Source organism: Polypterus senegalus, chromosome 10 (genome assembly GCF_016835505.1).
Source record: "Polypterus senegalus isolate Bchr_013 chromosome 10, ASM1683550v1, whole genome shotgun sequence".
Classification (NCBI taxonomy): Eukaryota; Metazoa; Chordata; class Cladistia; order Polypteriformes; family Polypteridae; genus Polypterus; species Polypterus senegalus.
In genome coordinates this window covers 87,960,920-87,983,104 of record NC_053163.1, presented here as the reverse complement: position 1 = coordinate 87,983,104, position 22,185 = coordinate 87,960,920, and the positions used below count along the sequence as shown (strand labels likewise).

The 22,185-nt window shown below is 35.3% G+C and overlaps 1 protein-coding gene across 8 annotated transcripts in view; it reads left to right on the top strand.

Annotated features, from left to right (window-relative positions):
• The window catches only part of LOC120537296 (arf-GAP with Rho-GAP domain, ANK repeat and PH domain-containing protein 1), an 81,571-nt gene extending 73,214 nt beyond the window's left edge, over positions 1 to 8,357 (top strand). For all 8 annotated transcript variants that reach the window (XM_039766128.1, XM_039766125.1, XM_039766127.1 and 5 more), the window contains 4 exons: positions 557 to 766; positions 871 to 976; positions 6,728 to 6,874; positions 7,623 to 8,357. In XM_039766128.1, the coding sequence (XP_039622062.1) occupies positions 557 to 766; positions 871 to 976; positions 6,728 to 6,874; positions 7,623 to 7,659 (500 nt within the window). In that variant the 3' untranslated portion in view covers positions 7,660 to 8,357. The remainder of the gene's footprint in view (positions 1 to 556; positions 767 to 870; positions 977 to 6,727; positions 6,875 to 7,622) is intronic.
• The last annotated feature ends 13,828 nt before the right edge of the window (positions 8,358 to 22,185 follow it).

Genomic DNA, 22,185 nt, shown 5'->3' with positions numbered 1-22,185 from the left:
GAAGAAGTGGAAGGCAAGTAAAAGATATGAGAGGAACAAGATATAATAAAAGATATTGACATAAAACTTTTACAATGATGATAATTTGTCCACATGGAGATGTGGAAAAATGCAGTTAGAGATCTGAGCTGAGCTGAAAATCTGGGTACTGGAAGAAGGAAATAAAAGGAATATATGGTCATTATCTACACTGAGATGAGAAGAAAGGTTTTGAGAAGAATGAGTACCTATTGATTAAACATAAATAAAAACTGAAAAGGGAAAAGAACAAACCATCAAAGAGCTTATGAGGAGATGAATGAGAATAATGCCATGAGATGCAGTAGGAGTACTCTGAAATAACAGATTTGAATCTGTGATTCTAAGATGCTATGACTGTATCTTAGCATACATCTGTAATACACAGTAGTTGTGGACTTGCACGCTAAAATGTTAGAAATGTTTATTGTAATATTTTCGTTTTAAAAGGTCAATGTTAATGTAAGTATTACAAATTTTTTAAATATTTAAAATTAGTAGATCAATACCAATGAGCAAATTTTGCCTGTGATTCCAGGTTTGACCATAGAAGGGATTTATCGACGCTGTGGTCAAGCAATAAAAGTTGGCCAGCTTGTGGAATGTCTCAACAAAGCACCAGCAAACGTGCAGTTTGATGAAGAGGAACAAGGAGTCCTGGATGTAGCAGCAGCCATGAAGCAATGTCTCAGGCTTCAAGAGCCACTGTTTGCAGAATCGTCATTTATGCTATGGCAAAGGGCTTCAAGTATGAAATTACACAAGGGTTTACTTGCTAGTTAATAGTTCAAGAAAATATGAGAAAATTTATTTTAAATGGACTTTAACATAATCCATTTATTTCCTTTTCAGGTCTTCAAGATGAGGCGGAGAGAATAAAGGCATATAAGCGAACACTACAGCAACTTCCAGCTAAGCAGAAGTCAGCTCTGCATGACTTTTTTGGGCATCTCTTTCAGTAAGCCACCAGGCAAACATACTTTTGATTGTTAAATCTAACTGTTTTCCTGCAGTGAAATAATATACTGTAAATCAAACACTATATTTTCTGTTTGACAGACTTGTCTTCATTATTCGGGAAAGTCGCATCTAGTGCTGTATTTAGCAAGAGTCAAGAGTCTCAGAATTATACCTTATACTTTTCTGATACTAATGCAAGGTTTCAACACCAAGTTAATAATAATAAAAAAGAAGTAAAATGTAATAAGGTATGATATTGTGCTAAGCTGCATGTAATTGGTGCAACAACATTATGAATAATACAGTAATGAGCACAGAGAAGAAAAAACAAGACACACACACCGAATGAGAGCACAGCCAAATATCGAGCACATTCAGGAATGAATGATTTAAAGATGCATTTTCACATGAATCATGCATCCACTCTTATGGCCACAGGAAACGCCACTTAAAGAAACAGTTATACTGAAACTAGCTACGGCTATTCTGGCACTGTTTCTGAAAATGGCGTTCACTCTTCAAATGTTCCTGATCATCTTCCAGAGTCATGTACTGTGCCTCTATCTGTAAACAATCCCCACCTTTCTGTTACTGTATGCAAGGCTACACCTACCTTCTTGAACCTTCACATGTTTGTTCCAGAGGTTTGTGAAATGCAGAGCTCAGTGTACCTATGTCAACAAGAAATATAACATTACCAACACTATCATTTCAGCTGACAACATATGGCTTCTCCAGGTACATGTAGTGATTACCTGACCTACAGAATTTGTTACTAATATTATTCTAGCTCTGCCGAATCAAGTTAATTGTTGTCAAGCATTTCTAAAGCACTTGTTTTTCTAGAATGTGCATGCTGAGCTTTGCCTAAATGCCATTTTCTACCAGCTCCTAGCACAGTAAGGCTCTCCTAAATTCTGGTGATGTTAAGAGCAGTTTCCTAAATTAGGAAAATTGATAAAATGCTATTACTCCTACTCAAATTTGTGTCACTATCAGTTTATTGAGCCAGTTAGGACTGTTTTCCTACTTTAAGATGCTGATAAATATAAGCACAGATCAATTTAGGCCTAGGTTAGACAACTGCTTGTGACATTTGTAAAAAAAATTTCTTTTTTTTTTTGCAAAGTTAAAGTAGCAGCTAAGCTATGCGTTAGATTTAATTACAGTATATACTCACATATAAGAAAAATCGACCATAAAATCAGACCCCGACTTATACACCCGTCTAAAAATTTGACACTTAATTATTATTTTTATTACATCTTCTTGCCTCCTCCAATCTCACACCAGTTTCTCAGACGCATTAAATTTATTTATTAGATTAGATACCCTACCTTTTATCATTGCAGAACAGTTTAAATACCTAGGGGTAAACATTACAAGTAAACATAAAGCTCTATATCAACAAAATTACGCAGTCTGTATGGAAAAAATTAGACAAGACTTGCATAGATGGTCAACCCTTCATCTCACACTAGCTGGAAGAATTAACACTGTTAAGATGAATATTCTTCCTAAGCTCCTTTTTTATTTCAAAACAGTCCAATATACATTAATAAATCATTCGTTAGGCAATTAGATTCAACAATAACCTCATTTATTTGGAATTCAAAACATCCACACATCAAAAGAGCGACCCTACAAAGACAAAAGGCAGAAGGCGACATTGCTCTACCTAACTTTCAGTTTTATTACTGGGCAGCAAATATACAGGCAATAAGAACCTGGACACAAACAGAAGAACATACACAGGCTTGGTCCGCAATAGAAGTAAAATCATGCAGTACTTCTTTGTATTCCTTGCTCTGTGCTCCAATAAACACACGTTATCGGCAATACACTAATAACCCAATTGTGCTCCACTCACTTAGAATCTGGAACCAATGTAGAAAGCATTTTAAGAGGGAGAAGCTTCTATCTGTGGCACCCCTGCAAGAGAACCACCTCTTTCACTCTTCACAAACATATGCAGTTTTTAATATCTGGAAAAAATTTGGAATTAACTTGCTTAGAGATCTTTATATAGACAACGTCTTTGCATCCTATGAACAATTACAGTCCAAATTTAACATTCCAGCTACACATTTCTTTCACTATCTTCAAATCAGGAACTTTGTTAAACAGAACCTTCCAGATTTTCCACATCTTGCACCCTCATCCATGCTGGAAAAATATTGCTCAATCTCAAGGACTTAGACTCCATCTCTACAATATATAAAATCATTTTACAATCCCTCCCTTTCAAAGATCCAAGAGGACACTGGGAAAAAGATCTCTCAATTAATATATCAGAAAAGGAGTGGAAAGTTGCAATGCAGAGAATTCACTCGAGCTCCATATGCGCAAAGCATACAATTATACAACTCAAAATTATATATCGAGCACATCTGTCTCGACTAAAACTCTCCAAAATGTTTCCAGGGCATGATCCAACCTGCGAACGTTGCAACCAAGTTCCAGCCTCTCTGGGTCACATGTTCTGGTCCTGCACCAAATTAACATTATTCTGGATAAAAATTTTTAGTTACCTTTCAGATAGCCTTGGACTCACAATCCCTCCTAACCCATTAACAGCTGTGTTTGGTGTTCTTCCAGAGGGGCTTAAAGTGGAGAAAGACAAACAAATTGTGGTTGCATTCACTACACTTTTGGCACGCAGACTTATTCTCATAAACTGGAAGAACCCAAACTCTCCTCTTTTAAGTCAGTGGGAAATGTGTTATATTATTTGAAATTGGAAAAAATCAAATACTCAGTTAGAGGATCCGTACAGACTTTTTTCAAAACATGGCAGGATCGAATCAGTAATATCTTAAAATAAGTTCATGAAGCACAGAGAACTTATTTATTTAGGTATGTTTACAAGCCTTAAATCTTACGCCGTTTGGCTTGCTGTCTCCCTCAGGGGTGGGGATTGATCTGTTCTTAACTCTACTTTTCTTTTTGTAAAAACTTGATTGCTTTGTATGGATTGCAATAAAATTAATAAAAAAAAAAAGAAAAGAAATTTAGTTGCAGCAGTGCAGTTACCAATTTTTTTCACCATTTCAACAACTTTTAATGTAAAACCAACTTCATATATCTTCTGATTGAACACTCCATTGTAGATAAGGGATGCTCTTACGATAAAGGTGTATGAGGGAGTGAGATGCGAGAAACACGAATCATTGCAAACACTGCTTCGGAATGGTTTGGGTATTACCATGTGGTCACTTAGGCAGAATAGACGGGGGGAGTGAGGTTAGGAGCACACACTGATACAGTGCATTGCCGCACCAACATAGAAAAAAAGGCTCCGTGGTTACTCTCTCAGATGGGTGTTAGCATATCATAATCTCTTCAATCATTCGTTTGACTTATACAACCGACATTATAAAATACCAGAAATTATATGATAAAATCAAGTCCCGACTTATCTGCAGGAGAACTTATCTGCGAAAACTAAAACACACGTTAAAGAAAACTTACGGCAGATATATTTTTACAGTCATATTGTAAAACAAATCAACTAAATTCTTGCTACCAAAACTGTAATGAATGAAATTGTTTCTTGTCTTAGAGAATTAATCTGGCAGAAAAAACACTGAGGGATAAACAACATAGTCACATCATGCAGACCACATCTACAGGCCAAAAGAATGGTTTATTATGTGGTGGTTTCTGTTGTCAGTGAAAAATCCTGATGAAAACCCTTTTTTTATACAATGCTGATAGTTAAAAATATCAACTTTATTTATATTCTAATGCACTCAAAATACTCCTAATATGCATTTCGTATTCTGTTTAGCTTGTTGTGTTTATACGCAAATCTACCTCAATTCTCAAATGTAAATGTGTCTAATAGGAAAAGGTTTCAATAAATGGCCAAAATGAAAAAGATTCAGAGCTGGGCTGTTAAGGATGAAATGAATAAAACCATGTTCTAAATTGTTAAAATGTTTACTTTAAAGAGATAATAATAGACATGTAGACTTTGCCAACCCCTTCAAGAAAATCAAAGACCTAGGAAGTTAAAACTTTGCTCTCTTTTAAAATATACTAGTCATTCTAATATTTATTGCATATACTGTATAAATAAGATGAGATTCAAGTTACTTTCAAAAATGTTTTAGAAGCTGCAACAAAGTAAATGATATTCTTAAATGCATTTATTTATTCATTGTGAGGTTGAGCATACACAAACATAGTAAAGTGTGTATATATGGTATAATAAACTAAGGTCATTTGACTTTTTCAGGAATTTTCAGTAGTAGCATAGTCTGCGACTCATTCTGATACAATCAAACAGGTTTAATTTTGCCTTTTGTCATAGGGGTGAGCTCTGTGTGTTTGAGACCTGACAACCAATGAATGATTTATCTGGAAGTACAATTTATATAATGCAGCAGTGAGGAGTACTGAACATGGGTGTCCTGGACCTTACAAAAAGCAGGGAGCTCATCTGTCTGATGTCTCATGTGTTACATACCTTTGCGGAATTGAAAGAAGAAAAAGGGTTCAGATTATGGATGAATTTACCATACTTGTTAACCCTTCATACAGCTCCATCTCAGTCAGGCAGCACACTATTGTCCATCAGAAAAAAGGCCAGAACATGAATGGGCTAGAAGGTCAGCACTTTGTTAATAAATGTGCTGGACCACATCAGTTCAAATGAATGAAAATTGTTGCCAATGTCAAAGAGGTCACCATCTGGTATCAGCAAAACTGACATACCCCACGACTAGAAGTCATGTAATGTGACATTAGCTTTAGGGGCAAAGGCAATGCCTAGTTACAACCTTTTTTGTAATGTTTATTGTGACCATGATCCTGATTCTATAATTAGACTCTGAATCTCAATTCCTTCTGCATTTTTGGTCCCTGACTCTCAACTGCATTATTGGCCTCAATTATTGTTGCTGCTTCCTGGTTGTTTTACTTCTGTTGCAACCTTTTGTGTTAGCTGAAACATGTTTTACTTTGCTGATCTCTCTTACCACAAAGGAAGCTAACAGCCATTTACAAAAAAACTTTCTGTTCTGCCTTTATTCCACTTCCTGGCAGTTACATTGTCTTGATCTTTCTAAGATCAGAACAGCAGCTTTGTTTTAGAAACATTCACAAACATTTATTATATAGACTTGTATTACACAAAAGTCCTATCAGTGCTAGAGAAGAGTTACTAGAACATTTTCCAGGTCTGTGAGGTATGAGGTAAAGTTGAATCTTAACATCTTCGGCTTAAGCGAACATAGATTAAGAGGTAACGTAACTGAGTTCTTTAAAATTATGAAAGCTGTTAGTACTGTGGATCTTTGCTCTTACTTTCAAATAAATTCTTCAACAAGTACAAGGAGATATAGATGGAATTTTAGAGTAGATTGCAACAAATGTTTCACAGTTTTTCTTCACACAGAATCTTGTACACATGGAATAAGTTACCAAGTAGTGCAGTAGATGATAGTGCTATAAGGTCCTTCCCAGCCTTGATGTGCTGAATGGCCTGTTGTCATCAAAACTGTTCCAAAAGAAAGGTGAGATCCAGTCATAGCTTATTTAAAGAAAAATAGAGCAAGCACTATTAGAGTACTTTTGAACTCACTGTTACACAGTGGCTTACAAAAGTGAATATGTGGTCATTTGAAAAATAATTGACTGTCTCAGAGAACAAGACTGACAGATCATATTTTTCTTCCTTGTAAAGTTAATTATTTTAAAATGTCCAAGTCTCATGCATATGCATCTTACCATTTCTGTTTTTCAGGGTCCATCTGTACAGCAGTACAAACCTCATGACTGCTCAAAACTTGGCTCTGGTTCTGACACCTACAGTGTTCTTCAACAAGGCCATCAGCAGTGAACTGGTCTGTCTCATCAGAGAACTTATTACACATTACACGTCTGTCTTCAAGTAAGAACTAAACCACAGTGCTTTTCAAGTCTTTCTTTACTCTCAGAACTTACTCATTTTTTTTATTATTATTGTTTAAAAGGCTCCTTTACTCGAGGTGACATAGTAACTACGTGTACAGGTTTTACAATAGTGGAACAGGAAGTTAAAATTCTCTAACCACTATATCGCACTATGATGGCCTAACTTTTTAAGAACACTCACCTGGAAACATCACAGGTCTACTGACTAATATAAAGACAAGGGGGTGAGGGAGGGGGATTATTGACAGTTTTATAGCATTAAATGCAAAAAAAATGTATTTTGTTCATCTCTTATTCAGTCTAATGCCCACACACTAGATTAGACATTGTTTTGCTTTGTGTTTTCCTTGTCTTAGATTAGTATATACATGAAAAGGATCTGTGGTTGCCCAGCAACCCAGGAAAGGAAGAACAACAATTGAAAATAGAAGAATAAACTCCAGTGGAAATTTGTTTTATCAAAAATGTAATTCTAATTTGACCAGAGTTCCCAAATTTTAGAATGCGATTTTAGCATGTTTTATGGTTTTATAACATATTTACTTAATGGTTTTTAAGCAATACTGTCTTCATATAGATCCACCTAACATTTATGGTGGCATGTTTATTTACAATTACATCTCTATTCATATTTACATTAAGCTGTATTTTTCACTCAGAACAAAAAATATGAAACTTTTTTGAAATGTATAGCAATATGATCTAGTTGTTTTTTCCTTCTTCAGGGAACTTGGTGAAGAAGGTGAAACATCAAGGTTCTGACATTATATTAACTGAAAGACAATCATAAAAGTGAGAGAAAAGAAAAGGGCCAAACACATCCTGGAACTGATAAAAGTTTCCTCATCTTTTCTGTATGGTTTTTGACCCCCATGTTCCTTGTACAATAATCTGTATTATTATTTTCTGAACAAATGTTATACATTGACATGTGGGTTAGGTCAATTGGCATTGTTAAGTTGGCCTGTGGGTGTTCACCCTGCAATCCCTGTCCAAGTATTGCTTCTGCCTTATACCTGATGCCTGCTAGGATAGACTGCAGCTTCCCTCCTGGATAAGAAAATGGATGGATGGCTATACAGTATATGTACTATGTCAGCAGAGGGTACCTTTTTGGGATTTCTCAGCAAATGTTCTGGAGTAATATAACCTGTTTGCACACAGGTGGACAATCTCTCCCCTTCTTACAGGGTATCTATCTTGCCTGGAAAAACTTTGAATATACCGGTATATAATTTTTACAATCAGGATGTTTTTTGTGTTATATCATTTTCATGAACTTCCTACCTGGAAATAAACAGTCACTTTACTAGAATTTAATAAATGGAATGATTTATGGGTAAAGTTCAACTAATGGAATAATATCACCTATTAAGTCATCAATGGGCTCTATTTTAATAAAAATGTTAAAATGCCATTTTCATTACCTTAGCTGCATGAAACATTGCATATAATGAAGACCTGACTTTGTATTTTTGTTCTTATTTTCTAACACATTCCACTGTACATTATTTTTAGTTAAGTCTATTGACCTTGAGGCTGTGAAATCTATTTTTCATGTAATTCCCCTAATCATTTTTTTTTTTTTTAAATTTCTGACTGGTTTTGTCTGCTTTACAGAGAGACCCACCCAAATTTTGCCAGATATGCTCATTACTTTTCATGTCTGAACTCTGAGGTCTTCACAACAAAAGGGGGGTTTGGTTTTTCAGCCTGTATTATAAAATGAGGTTTGAGGCATGGCAGATACACTCATGTCTGGGATTTTTCAGTAAAGAAATCTAAATTTGTACTTCTAAAAGGATATAAAATGAACCAAAAGCAAAAACTTGCAAAATATTTTTATACAAAATTTATTTAACTATTTAGGCAAAATGTCATTATACCATATGCAATATATTTTTTGTGTGCTTAGTTATCTATTTTATCTATTTGAAAAATGAGAAAAAATAAAGTAAAAAAATGCCTTATACTGGAGGAAAGGTTTTAAGTGTTATTAAAAATTCACATTGCTGCTGCAATACATTAGCAGCATATTAAAGTAATAAAGTCTTATTAGCCTCCTACAAAACAGAAGATTGAAAATATCAAATAGAATAGGCTTTGTATCCCATATGTACAGTACTTGAAACCCACTGATCCTGTGGTTCACAGTTAGATTACATTCACTTTCCACTGTGCACTGGATCAGGAAATCATTTCATTTTTTCTAGGAAAATGTACTGACCATTTGAGTCACTGAATCCACAAATAACAGGCTCTCTTTCATACTTATAAGAAAGTTAAAGCTCAACTTTAAACAGGATCTCATTCATGCAGACTGCCTGAGTTGGACGGGAGGCAAACTTAAATGCTAATCATTCATTATTTAGTGTAGAAATTAGGTAAGGAGGAATTACCAGACTAATATTTCACTTGTTTTAATAAACAGCAGATCACAAGTTTATCTTTGATAAAGTTATACGTTTAAAAAGAGGGTAAAGATTGCAAATTCAATGAATAGACAGACTTCTGAAAGTGTGAGATCCTGATTTCTCTTAACTTACCTCACCTCTCTGTAACCTGACCCAAGATCATCTTTAGTTTACTGGTGGACTTTTTCTTTAAGGGGTTAAATCATGTGCATCTATTTTTCTCCATGTTTACTTAAAGCCAGATGCCTGTACTTTAAAATTTAAGTTAAAAAAGTTGTCAAAAGCAAATTCAGCACAAAGAAGAAGGGGTGTGAAAATCTTTTGCATGCAAGGCATGTGATTTTTATCTGGCTATATTTTAATTTATTCAAAAAAACTTTAGTCAGTGGGTGATAGCACATTATATGTTAATAAATACAAAAACAAAATAGTGATAATGTGAATTTGGTATTTTTCAGAATAATGCTATTCCATAACAAACTATTCTCATACCAGTTTGTCCCAATTTAGTATTGCAGGGAATTAGTGAATCTCCAAGTAGCATTGGACAGAATCCAACCAAAGATAGAATACCAATCCGATGTAGGACACATTCAAACTAACAGTTTAGAATGACCAACTAACCTAACATTCATAGAAGAGTATTTGGGGAAACAAAAATGTGAAGGCTGAGTTAAGCTTTGTGTTAATTTAGGATGATTAGAAGATGAGCACTACTCCTAACACACAAAAAAACAAAGAGAAGTTCCAAAATGGAAGCCAAGTTTATATTAAATGACCTATCACAAAACATTTCCAGATATCTTCGTGTTATGCATCTGAGTGGCAAGATGTTTTTAAAGTTATCTCACCATACGTCCTTTTGATTGAGGCTTCTTGTCTTGTTCTGTCCTGTTTTGTTGGGGCTTTATCCTTTTGTCACGCTGCCTGCACCCACTCGTGTTCACTTTATTGCCAAGTAACTCATTGTAAGTCACAGGACTTTGTATGTAGCACAGAGTGAAAACAGAGTGAATGAGAGGATGCCTCTCACTCTCAGGCCAGCACAAGTGCAGAATGTGCCATAGCTGTGAGAAGTTAAGGGAGCTGTGAACCTTCAGGATGAGTTGTAGTAGTGCAAATATGGATGTGCTTGTCCTCTCTCTCTCTTCTGATAACTAACCTCAACTTTATTCCCTGATAATAACCCATCACACATACAAGGCTAACATTTCATTTTCAAGGTTATTATTAAGTATCAGAGTCAGTGAAATTTATACTGTACAGTATATTTCTAGCTGATCTGAAATGCTTAGTTTTGTGAACTATTTTGAAATACATGTGAACTTTGAAATCCAAATTTGAAGTTCTTTGCAAATGTCCCTGGAAGACCTTCCAGGAGGGCTCCTTCTAAATGGGATATTATCAGTATATTTTCAAAGATGAAGTCCTTTGGCAATTTTTTGCCATTCTCTTAAAAAATTTGTATGTTTTTGAAACATTGTTCAGGGGACCTCAATGAAATAGATTTAATGAAAACATTGAAATACATTTCTATTTAAAAAAAATATTACCAAAGATGAATTACCGTTAAATTAAACAAAAAGCTAATAAATGTCCTCAGATAAATTTGGGATTTCTAAGGTAGTTAATCATTTATAACTGGAAAGAGTAATGCATATAAAGTTTAAATAAGTATTAAAATAATTGTTTTAAGCTGCAGGAGCAATCATTTACACAGGATTCCCCTAGGTGGCAATATGGGCTAGTAATAAGCTCTCTGGCTTTGAAGACGATATTTTTTACCTCCTATTAGTCAGATAGTTCGTTGTAAAGTCCCTTTTGTCTGTGTATGTGTATAAATATATATATATATATATATATATATATATATATTAACCAATGGTTGCAGAATGTATTGGGAGTACTTAGGGTACATTATAAGAAAGTCATAGATGATATTTGTAAACAGTTGCCGGTGGCGGATCAATTAGTCCAACACAAAGCTATTTCTTCTGCTAGGAGGAAATATCAAAATAAAGTAAGTATAAAGACAAGAAATTTAAACATCAATAAACTGGTAAGTAGCAATACTAATGTTTATTTTGTTTACTATATATATATATATATATATATATATATATATATATATATATATCCCTGCGGTGGGCTCGCGCTCTGCCCGGGGTTTGTTTCCTGCCTTGCGCCCTGTGTTGGTTGGCTCCAGCAGACCCCCGTGACCCTGTGGTTAGGATATAGCGGGTTGGATAATGGATGGATGGATGGATTTATATACACATTATATTCATGAATAAAACTCAAACTCAACAGTAGCTGTTTACACTAGCAGTCCTTGAAAGGATTATTTATTTATTAACTATACTTTACATGCATATATATATATATATATATATAAGGTGGATTTAGAAGCACACTTTGTTTTGTTGTACATTTAATTTTAAATTGATAAATTTGCCATTTTTGCCAGTCAATCATTAATCCAATTAATAACCCAGAGTGACACAGTGAAAACACATTTTCGTAATAGTTTGCAAACAATAGAGTGTGTAGGCAGTGACAAAGGCATTCACGCCATTGATTGGCCTGCATGTTCCCCAGACCTGAATCCAGTTTAGAATCTCTGGGACATCATCATTATATCCAACACCACCAAGTAGTGCCACAGACTGCCCAGGAGCTCACTCATGACCTGATTCAGTTCTGGGAGGAGATCCTCCAGGACACCATCCGCCATCTCATCAGGAGCATGCTGGGAGGTTATCAAGATTACAAACAGGCACGTGGGGCCATACACACTACTGAGTCACATTGTGAGTTGCCATGATGAAATTCATGCATTAGAGTTAAATTTTTGAGTTTGATTTTCAGCATGATGTTGAATCCAGACTTCAATGGGTTGGTGATTTTGATTTCCATTGACTGTTACATTGTTTTGTTCTCAATAAATTACACAGTATTACTCAGTAAAGATTTTCCATTTGAATATTTTGCTCATCGAGATCCAATGTATGATTTAAGTGTTCCCTTAATTTTTTTGAACAGTGTATTAACATATATTAGAATAAAAACAATTCTATACAGTGACTTCATAATACACCGGACATCAAAATTACTATGATATAGCACAGTGGTCTCAAACTCAGGTCCTGGAGGGTCGCAATGGCTGCGGGTTTTCATTCTAACACTTTTCTTAATTAGTGGCCTGTTTTTGCTGCTAATTGACTTCTTTTGAATTAATTTTAATTAACTTGCTCTTGAAGAATCAGACCCCTTGTTTCTTATTCCTTAATTAGCAGCCAAACAATAATAAGATTTAAAATGAACCTAAACATGACCAGCAAACTGTGACCATCATACAATAAAGAAAGATGAAGGTCTCAGGAATGCTGAACTGCTCAGATCCCCAAAAGATTTTAACAATGCTCTTAGAAAAGAGATAATCAATAATTTCAGAAATGTCTGCTATTACATAATGAGAGCAGCAATAAGTCATGGAATTAAAGAAAGGGTTTAATCAACAACAAGAATCAGCGTCTAAATAAGCAACTGATTGAAGTGAAATTGGTTGGAGTTGAGGCCCTGACTTAGTTGGTCTTCTGTTGGCTCACTCACTTCTCATTTAATTTCTGTTTGGGTGCCATTTAAGGAAAGAAATGAAGCAATTCAGATGAATGATGAAGAAATTCAGGAGAATAAATGTTAAAAAACAAGTCAATTAAAATTAAAGGAAAAGGAGTTAATTAGCAGCAAAAATTGGTCACCAATTAAGAAAAGGATTAGAATGAAAACCTGCAGCCACTGATATAGCATGACACTGCTGTTGAATTACAGTAATTACCAGTTCCAATATACATTTATTTACTGTATAATTATATATCAACTATAATACTAATACAACTCAGTAGCCAATAATTTACTGCACATTTACATTGAAAAAACAGTACTAAATACAATATAATGAGCTTTCTTGATGAAAGTAGGATATACAGTCCCGCAAGCTCATCTATGGTACACTGTAAAATACTAGGCTATAATTTAATGGATAAATATTTAAACTGTCAGTAACTATTAGAATGATAAACAAGTAAAAGATTTCATCAATTGTTTTCAAACATTGAAATGGATTCCAATTATTGGTAAATATATTTTATGTTGTCTTTCATTTTGTGATGTAAGGTATGCTACAGGTTTGCCAGTTTATCAAAAACCACCACAAATCAGTTTCCATAATCACAAAAAAACCTCCAGGACACAGAGAAATATTAGTCTGTTAACCAACCAAGTTTTTGTTACCCTCAGTGGAAAGGTTTGGGGGCCATCAGGAACAATTTGCAGCCAAAAGTGCATCCCTTATGCAAATATGCTAACTTTATGCAAATTTAGAATTCTGTGCCATTCTGAGTTTTTGGCAATACAACAGTTACTAATGTCTTGCACACTGAAATAATTAATTGCTATTGACAGGTAAACCACTGCTTAAATGTGTTTTTTTGCGAATTTAACTTTTTAAAATCATTGTTTTCATCATTTATTGTGTTATCTTTTTACTGTAAAAAATATGGCTAATGTAATATATTTGTACAGGATTTTTTACTAGTTTCCCCAGAACAACATCAAATTGAGTTTTGAAGGTCCCTAAATTCTTCCTGTCCACCTCACAGAACCTTCTAATGTATGTATGAAATCAAACAGGTTTCCATCAGTCACTGTAACCAGGATTTGACTTTTAATTGTCACTTTAACATGCATAAGTGAAACGGTAGGAAAATGAATGAACTGAAAATGTCCAACCATGCAAAGTGAACTAATCCAATTCAGTTTCACAATAATTTGCTTTCTTAATAACAGTAGATGGCTTAACTTACTGTGATTACATGATACATTTGTCAAGACAGTACTGTATTGTGAAAAATTACAGCTAACTCCTATGAAATCCTGGTTGTAATTTACAGTGTACCTATTAATGAAATGGATTCTAGTGCAGTATTATAAACGGATCTTAATACTCAGACAGATATGTGTTATTACACACAACAAATATTGCCTGAATGGAAAATAATGAATAAGTTACATAATATCCTGTACTTTTGAAATGAAAGCTTTGACTTGTTTAAGAACTCATATACAAGTAGTAAAATATCCACCTTACATATTGTGCTAAAATCATCATAATGTAGTGAGATTAAAATCTTAAAGAAATGAGGCCTGTAAATACTTGCATTCAATAAGTAGGAATACTGAGCTTAAATCCTAATCAAGGTAAACTATATACTTATGTTCAGTGAGGCCTGGATCAATCAAAACAAGACTACAAACAACTGAATTATAAGCATACCTGTCAAATGCCAAATTCATAATTTGTGAAAAGCATATAAGATTTACAATTATAGCAAGACTAGACATGAAACCAGATGTACTGCTGGGCCTCGAGGACACAAAGATTGTTTTATTTCATTTGGCCCGTTTAAGGCTGGCATCCTTCCTAAATCTTTTATGGTATTTATATGTATTTTTACACCATCGTTCACAGCTTTGGATGATTAATCCAAAATTATATATATATTTGTTTTGTAGTATAATGTGCTGGTATGGCCTTCAAGAATCCTCATGTCACCAGCTGTTCCTGCATTCCCCTGCTGCCCCTTGTTTTTTCCCTGTTTTTTAGCTCCCACTTCACTTTTCCTCCAGCGCTAAAGACCACACACTGCATAGCCAACAGACTGTTTCATTGACCCTTTGACATCATATACTGTAGGGCTATTGGTTTGAAAAATAGTTTCATTTTTTTGGCTCCACTGATGTCCCACCAACTCTTTAAGTGAACAAGTTAATTAAACTCAAGAAAAAAATAATAAAACAGGGTTATAAAAAACAGAAGAACAAATGTGTAGCACTATACTAGCTTTCTCCCTATCTATTATGTGGGTAAGTTTATACATTTGTGTTACTTGAGTTTGATGTAATCAGACTATAAATAATAACTCCTTCAGGATTCTTATTGATAAGGGAAAAACACCTGGAACATGGCCATCTCAACTATTCTCGTTCCTGGTGCTCTTTGATTTTATTAAAATCAATTTTTCATTTAAATACTGTGGGTTACAACATGCAGAAGTATAAAAGGCATGTCATTATTTGCCTTGATTCTAGCCTTTAAATCAGAAAAATCTGAAATATTAATACACTTGTGTATACTCATCATTCCCATGTGTGTATCTACAGTATACTAATAAAAGGCAAAGCCCTCACTCACTCACTCACTCACTCACTAATTCTCCAACTTCCTGTGTAGGTAGAAGACTGAAATTTGGCAGGCTTATTCTTTACAGGTTACTTACAATAGTTAAGCAGGTTTCATTTTGAAATTCTATGCGTAACGGTCATAACTGAATCCTACTTATGTACATATATACGTCCATAGCCTGCAGCTCGGTCACCGCGTGAGGCGGCATTACATCCTCCCCCATCCCCACGCCTCCCACGTAGTTGGCTGCCTGCCCATATAAGGCCATCCGTCGCTCCGGTCTCTTCATTCCCTTCCTTGCTTCGCCACGGTATTCATGTCTCCCTGCTGATAACTGCAGCCTTTTTATTTAATCCATGGCTTCTCTGCCATTTTATTGTTCATTTATTACGATTATAGTTATTGTGTAGGTATTTTAGACTTAGTTTACTGTTCAGGTACCCATTTCCTTTTCCATTGTCTGTGTTACATGTTGCATGGCCATATCAGGCTCACTCTTGATATCCGGAGGAACATTGTGTCTTATGTATTGAATGACTGGGACAGGTTCAAGGTGTGGACTGATGATGGTACAGGAGATAATTATAGTACACAGTAGTTTACTGTTCAGGTACCCATTTCCTTTACCGTTCCAACGGTACCCCCATTAACATGTCTATCGAGGTGATCACCATCGATCAAAAAACTGTCACTTACCGAAACTCAAACCGATTATGACAGCAACAATCCAAGCTGTGAGAAAACAGTAAAAAGGAGGTGTGTCAGACTTTGTGGTACATTTTCTGATGCAGCTAGACAGAAACAACTTTGTGACGCTGCCGCCAAATACTTGCAGAAAAATCTACAAGTTCATAGACACGCTGCCGCTAAATACTCGCAGGCAGATCCACAAGTTCATAGAGACGCTGCCGCTAAATACTTACAGGCAATTCCACAAGTTCATAGACACACTGCCACTAAATATTCTCAGGCAAATCCACAACTTTATACCGGGAATGCGTGTTAAACATTTTAGATTCATGAGTACCGATTTGGGTAGTGAACACTTCTATGAATGAAACCTGTTATCTTTACAACGGTTCACAAACACGGAGTGTAACTTGAACACAACACGTCCTCCAAATATGAACCTGATTGAAAGAAATAATGATCATCAAATCCTTGATGACAGCAACACTCATAACAGTGACAAAACAATTACATTGACAATCATGTTACGTTATTTTTAAAATGTTTCCTTTCATTTTCATAACTTCTTTAACACACTACTTCTCCGCTGTGAAGCGCGGGTATTTTGCTAGTACTGTATATAGTGACATCGCAATTCTCAACAAATCTCATCAACTATTAAAACAAATATGTTTTAAAAGAACAAATTGTTTTTATTATGATAAAATCAAAATGGCAGCATGAAGGGGAAATAACACTTATATACAGTAAGTCATCTTCTCTGTGTACCTTGCTGGACTTTTACCCAGACCTCAGAGGACACAAACTATCCTGTGTTTCTGTTACTACGTTCTCAAAATATTTACATAAACCAGCGTTTCTCAACCTTTAAGTATTTGCAACCCGAGTTTACATAACAGTTTTAATCGCGCCCCCCCTAACATTTTTTTGAAATGTAGATGCATATTTTATTATACCTACTTAACTTTTATCGACATTTATCTAACTCTATATTTATTATTCTAGTATCAGAATGTAGTTTAAGTTAATTTGTTTTGGTTTCAATAGATATATTTTTCATATTTTCGATTCTTGTTTTCTTTTTTTCACATCTTCGCACCCCCTTTTTTGTTACTTCGCACCCCCCACAGATTGAGAACCGCTGGTGTAATGACAATTTCTGAATTATAATCAGTTATTGCTGAAACAACATTTTTGTTCTTTTTAGATTCCCTTCTTTCATTTACATCTTTTATTCTTAAGCACCTCCATTTACGGTTTTAAGCGCTTCTTGTTTTCTTATCCAGCTGCCAGTTAACAGTAAGTTAACAAAAGCCAAAGGAGCCATCAGTTTTCCATCTTGATATTATTTTCACCTGTGTGTATCCTCATGAAGCATCTGCTCTATTAAAATAGGGAAGAAATGAAAAACGCGAAGGACTGAGAATTACTATTCTTCTAAAAGTCCCATAAATCTACAAAAGGTTTATAGGGTCCTTACTCCCATGTGTACTGAGTACAAAGAATTTTTTATTTGAATTAGCTAATATAAGAATGACCTATCTGAATTAATACTAGCAAGCCTTGAAATTAAATAATTTCTAATATTGACAAAATTGCGTAAGACTTACTGTAAACAAGCTTCAGAAGTGGGTGAATACTTAGAAAATTCAGTTTTATTTACAAAAGTGCAAAGTGCATCACATGAGCAAATGGAAAGTTGGTTATAAATTCAAGACGGGAGACAGTGTCCAAAAGGAAGCAACCTCTGAAAAGGATTTAGGGAGTTATGTTGACACAACATTCTCATCATCTAAGCAATGTGCAGAAGTGATTAATTGGCAAATAGTATATCAGATTATATCTTAAACACTTATTAATATAAATCAGTTTAGGCTATATCATAAAAACTGTTGAATATAAATCGAGGCACATTATGCTCGGCCTATATAATGCACAAGTGAGATCACTTCTGGAGTTTTGTGAGCAGTTCAGGTCACCACAGACTCAAAGAACTGAACCTCTTTAGTCTCAAGCAGTGGTGACTGCAGAGGAACATAATCCTGGTCATCAAATTCTCAAAGGTATCAATAAAGTAAGTCCAGCAGAATTCTTTGAAATAAATGGTGAATCAAAGTAACAATGACACCAGTGGACTTTAATACGAAGTGTTTTTAGGACTGAAGCCTCAAAATGTTGCCGGAATCTGGAAAAAAAAAAAATACTACTGAGCCATGTATTCGAAAAAGAAATTTTCACAATCTTTAGGAAGTGTCTGGATGAGATATTGTGCATCTTAGCGATTAGCTAAACAAACAAGCTTGATGGACTGAATGGTCTCCAAACGTGTCAAATTTCTTATTTTTTATGGAACAAAATTGTGCAGCCTCTGCAGCTCTGAACAAAGTCATTATTCTCACTGTGAGTTTACCATTTACTGAATATGCTGAGCTGTAATGATTATGGCATGCCAGAGGGCTGCAGAATGCCAGCTGAGCACAGCATGCTGTACTCACTCAACGTCACATGCTCCAGTTAAGATGCCAGTGAACTTGTACTGACACAAGGTGACAACACAAATTTTTAAAGGTCTGGGAGATGAAAATGATGTTAATAAAGGGTCAGAAATAGGCGGAACAAACTATGCACCAAAACCCTAATAACTAAACAAACTATGAGGTAAACAGGTGTTTAAGTTTCAGAATACTGTGGACCAAATCCCAAAAACAGTCAAAGTAAAAGACACATTAACCAAAAGTTCTTTAACTCTGAATTATAAATAAATGCAGCTACTTGTGTTTGAGAATTACTCACAATTGTGGAGCACCTTGAAGTGCACAGTGTGGACCTTTATAATGTTACATCACACATCACATGTCACACTCGTCCTATAGTCATGGGGTAGCATCCAAGGTGGAAACTACAAACAAAATTTCACAAGACGGTGAGGCCCATGTAAAAAAAAGAAGGAGTGTAACAATAATGCAAATTATACTTTAACTAAATCAAAACCAAATCAAAATTAGGAAAAAAATGACAGAAATAAATTCTGCCTGATACCAAATACCTTATTACCATAAACAATTCCTTAAACGCAAAATGTAGTATAAAAAAATAACTCTGATCAATGATAACCGAACTGTTGCTTGAATGGGGGTGCTGTTTGAGAAAGATCAAATATTGCTGCATCAGGCTCCACTCATTATGAAGTATCTGAGTTTATTTCACCTGAAAGTAGCATTCACATGAGTAATGGCCCAGAGTAGATTAGTGATTCTTAGTGTTACACCTTTTAAGAAAATACAAAACAGCCTTGATGGTCTGCATCTTGGATGTCCTAAACTAATAAAGCACTTTTCTGATGTTAAAAGCATAAGATGTATTTATGTGTACATGTTGTAGATGCCCCAGAGAACAGTTAGGTATCCCCCCAGGATGCAGGTGGAATCCTTATCCAGCCAGGATATTATAATGAAAGGATGGACTAAATGCGGCCATTACGCAGCCGAGGCACCTTATGATTTCCGTCCTGACTGGGAAGCCTGAAGGTTACAGGAACTGGCAAAAGAGGATGGCTAGGAGTAGTTAATCCCCCACTATAATAGGTGGCAGGGTCCATCATATAGAGTCCCAGTTTGGACACCTGCAGGGCTGCATAGGAGTTGGAGTCCAGAGGTACAGCCCTGTAGGGACAATAGAAGGTGCTGCTGGGGGAAAACCTCCCTTGCTTTCTTATGACACAAAAATAATTCCAACTGGCCACATATGTCAACAGAAGTGCTCCAGAGTCCAGCATAAAAGGACCCTGCTTCCATAGCTAGATGAGTTGAAGTTGGGAGGAAGTAAGGCATCACTTGTCTTGAAAAGAAGAGAAGAGACAACCTGTTTATTGTTATACAAAATATTTGTGTAACAAAAAAACCCTTTGATTTGAACCCAAGACTATTTGTAAGTTTGTGATTGGGGCTCAATAACACTCCCTAGCTTTTACAATATATACTGTCACGCTTGGGTCACAGATTTGCACAGAGACACAGGAGGTCGTAGAAACAAGAAGGATTTTTATTCAAACACTGCAAACAAACATTATACATTATCTCTGAAGGTATTTCACCACCAAAATAAAGACTCAAAAATGTATTTTTCCTTAAAAGCAGTTGGCCCTCAGGGCACCTGCTCAGTATTGGGAAACCCGGTACCAAGGGCTCTCATTACTATGTTCGAATATTTATTACCGAGCCTTTGTGACATGATACTTTTAGGTGATCATTATCAACTTGTGCAACTTGTTAACTGAATATTGAGTATGAAAAATTAAATTGTGATACACTTAATAGTTAAACAAAAAGAAGTAAAAAAAATGTAAATGTATCTCAGTCACGGATAAAAAATTGAAACACATACACGAAAATAAAGTTAGACAACCCAGCTTTCACAATATTAAAAGCTAATAAACTAAAAGAATTCCTCTAATGTAGTTTTTTGCTATTTTCCTTTTCTTTTAAAATATTTTATCAAAACTGGCCAATATTTTTCCACAGAGGAAGCAAGTGATGGAAACATATAGTGTGTTTATTTAAAAAAAATGCTTGTTCATGTTTGAAAATGGTTTCAATTGTTCACAAGACAATTTTTCAAATGTAATTTATTTGAAAATATTTTTGACAAATTACAAGTGTATGGTCCATTGTCAGCATACAACTAGATACCTGATATGTGGATTGTGCAGTTTGACTAATCTGGATGTTTAGATATTGTTTGTTGTTGTCTAATAGGGCCCCACTTTGAAGCCCACTATATTGGGAATTTCCTTATCTGCATTCTCCATCAAAACAAAACTTTAAAAGTTTTTCTCAGCCATCGCTAAAGACAACCTGGAGTATAAGTAACAGATAAAAAAATGATCAGTTTTGGGTGGAGTATTTCTTTTAAAGCTAGAACTTCCTTTAATTGTGTCTGATTTCACTTTAGCACTAAGCCAGCAGTTACTCTTTAAAAACCAGGGGGATATTTTCTATATGTCGCTTAAATCATCCGAGATCAGGTGCCTCATCTTGGATAAGTTAATGTCGGTGACACTCATCCGGGATAGGTTGGTTTTTCAAACGCAGCAGTGTAGTAGATTAGTCTAGCTGGATCTAATCATCTGAGATGATTGCGTGTGCCCACGCTGATTGAAAAGCCCATATATATTGAGTCTAGAAAACATGATCAGCAAGTCTTTGATAGACTGCAACAAAATGACGAAAGAACGGGCGCATTCTTTCACACAAGCGGAGCAGGACCTGTTACTCGAAGGATATGAAGAATTTCAAGAGTTAATATGTACAAGGAGTAACACTGCAAAAGCAGCCCAAACTAGAAAAGATGGCTGGCAAAAAGTGGCCGACAAATTAAACGCGTAAGTAGTGTACATTGTATTTACTGAATGCAGCGTTTCATTTCCTATGTGTCACATTAATTATTATTTAATATGTCATAATCCTAGATCAAACGTGAGCACAAGGAGAACATGGGAACAGGTTAAAGTGAAGTACAAGAATATACTTCAAACTGGTAAATATTGGTATATAACTATTTAAAGAATTGTTGACATGAAGAATCATATATAATAGATAAACCATTAATTTGAAAGCTAATAAGAAGAAGGCGGACAAGCAAAAAACAGGTGGAGGTCCACGCGGTCCAGACCTAACCCCTGCAGAAGAGTTGGCTCTCCAGCAAAATGCCCATCGCCCGGTTTCTGAGGGCATTCCAGCGGGAAGCTCCTCCTCAGAACCAGTGGCAGGATGCAGTGGTAACTTCATTTCAGGTAAAGGATGGTCACTGAATATATTTTGTCCTCAATGTGTGCCATAGGTATGTCCCATTTAGTCCTCTTTTTTATTTTTTATTTTTTGGGTCAGTTGCAGGGAATGTCATATCCCTAGAACCTGTGTCTGACCAACGAGCTGTTGATGA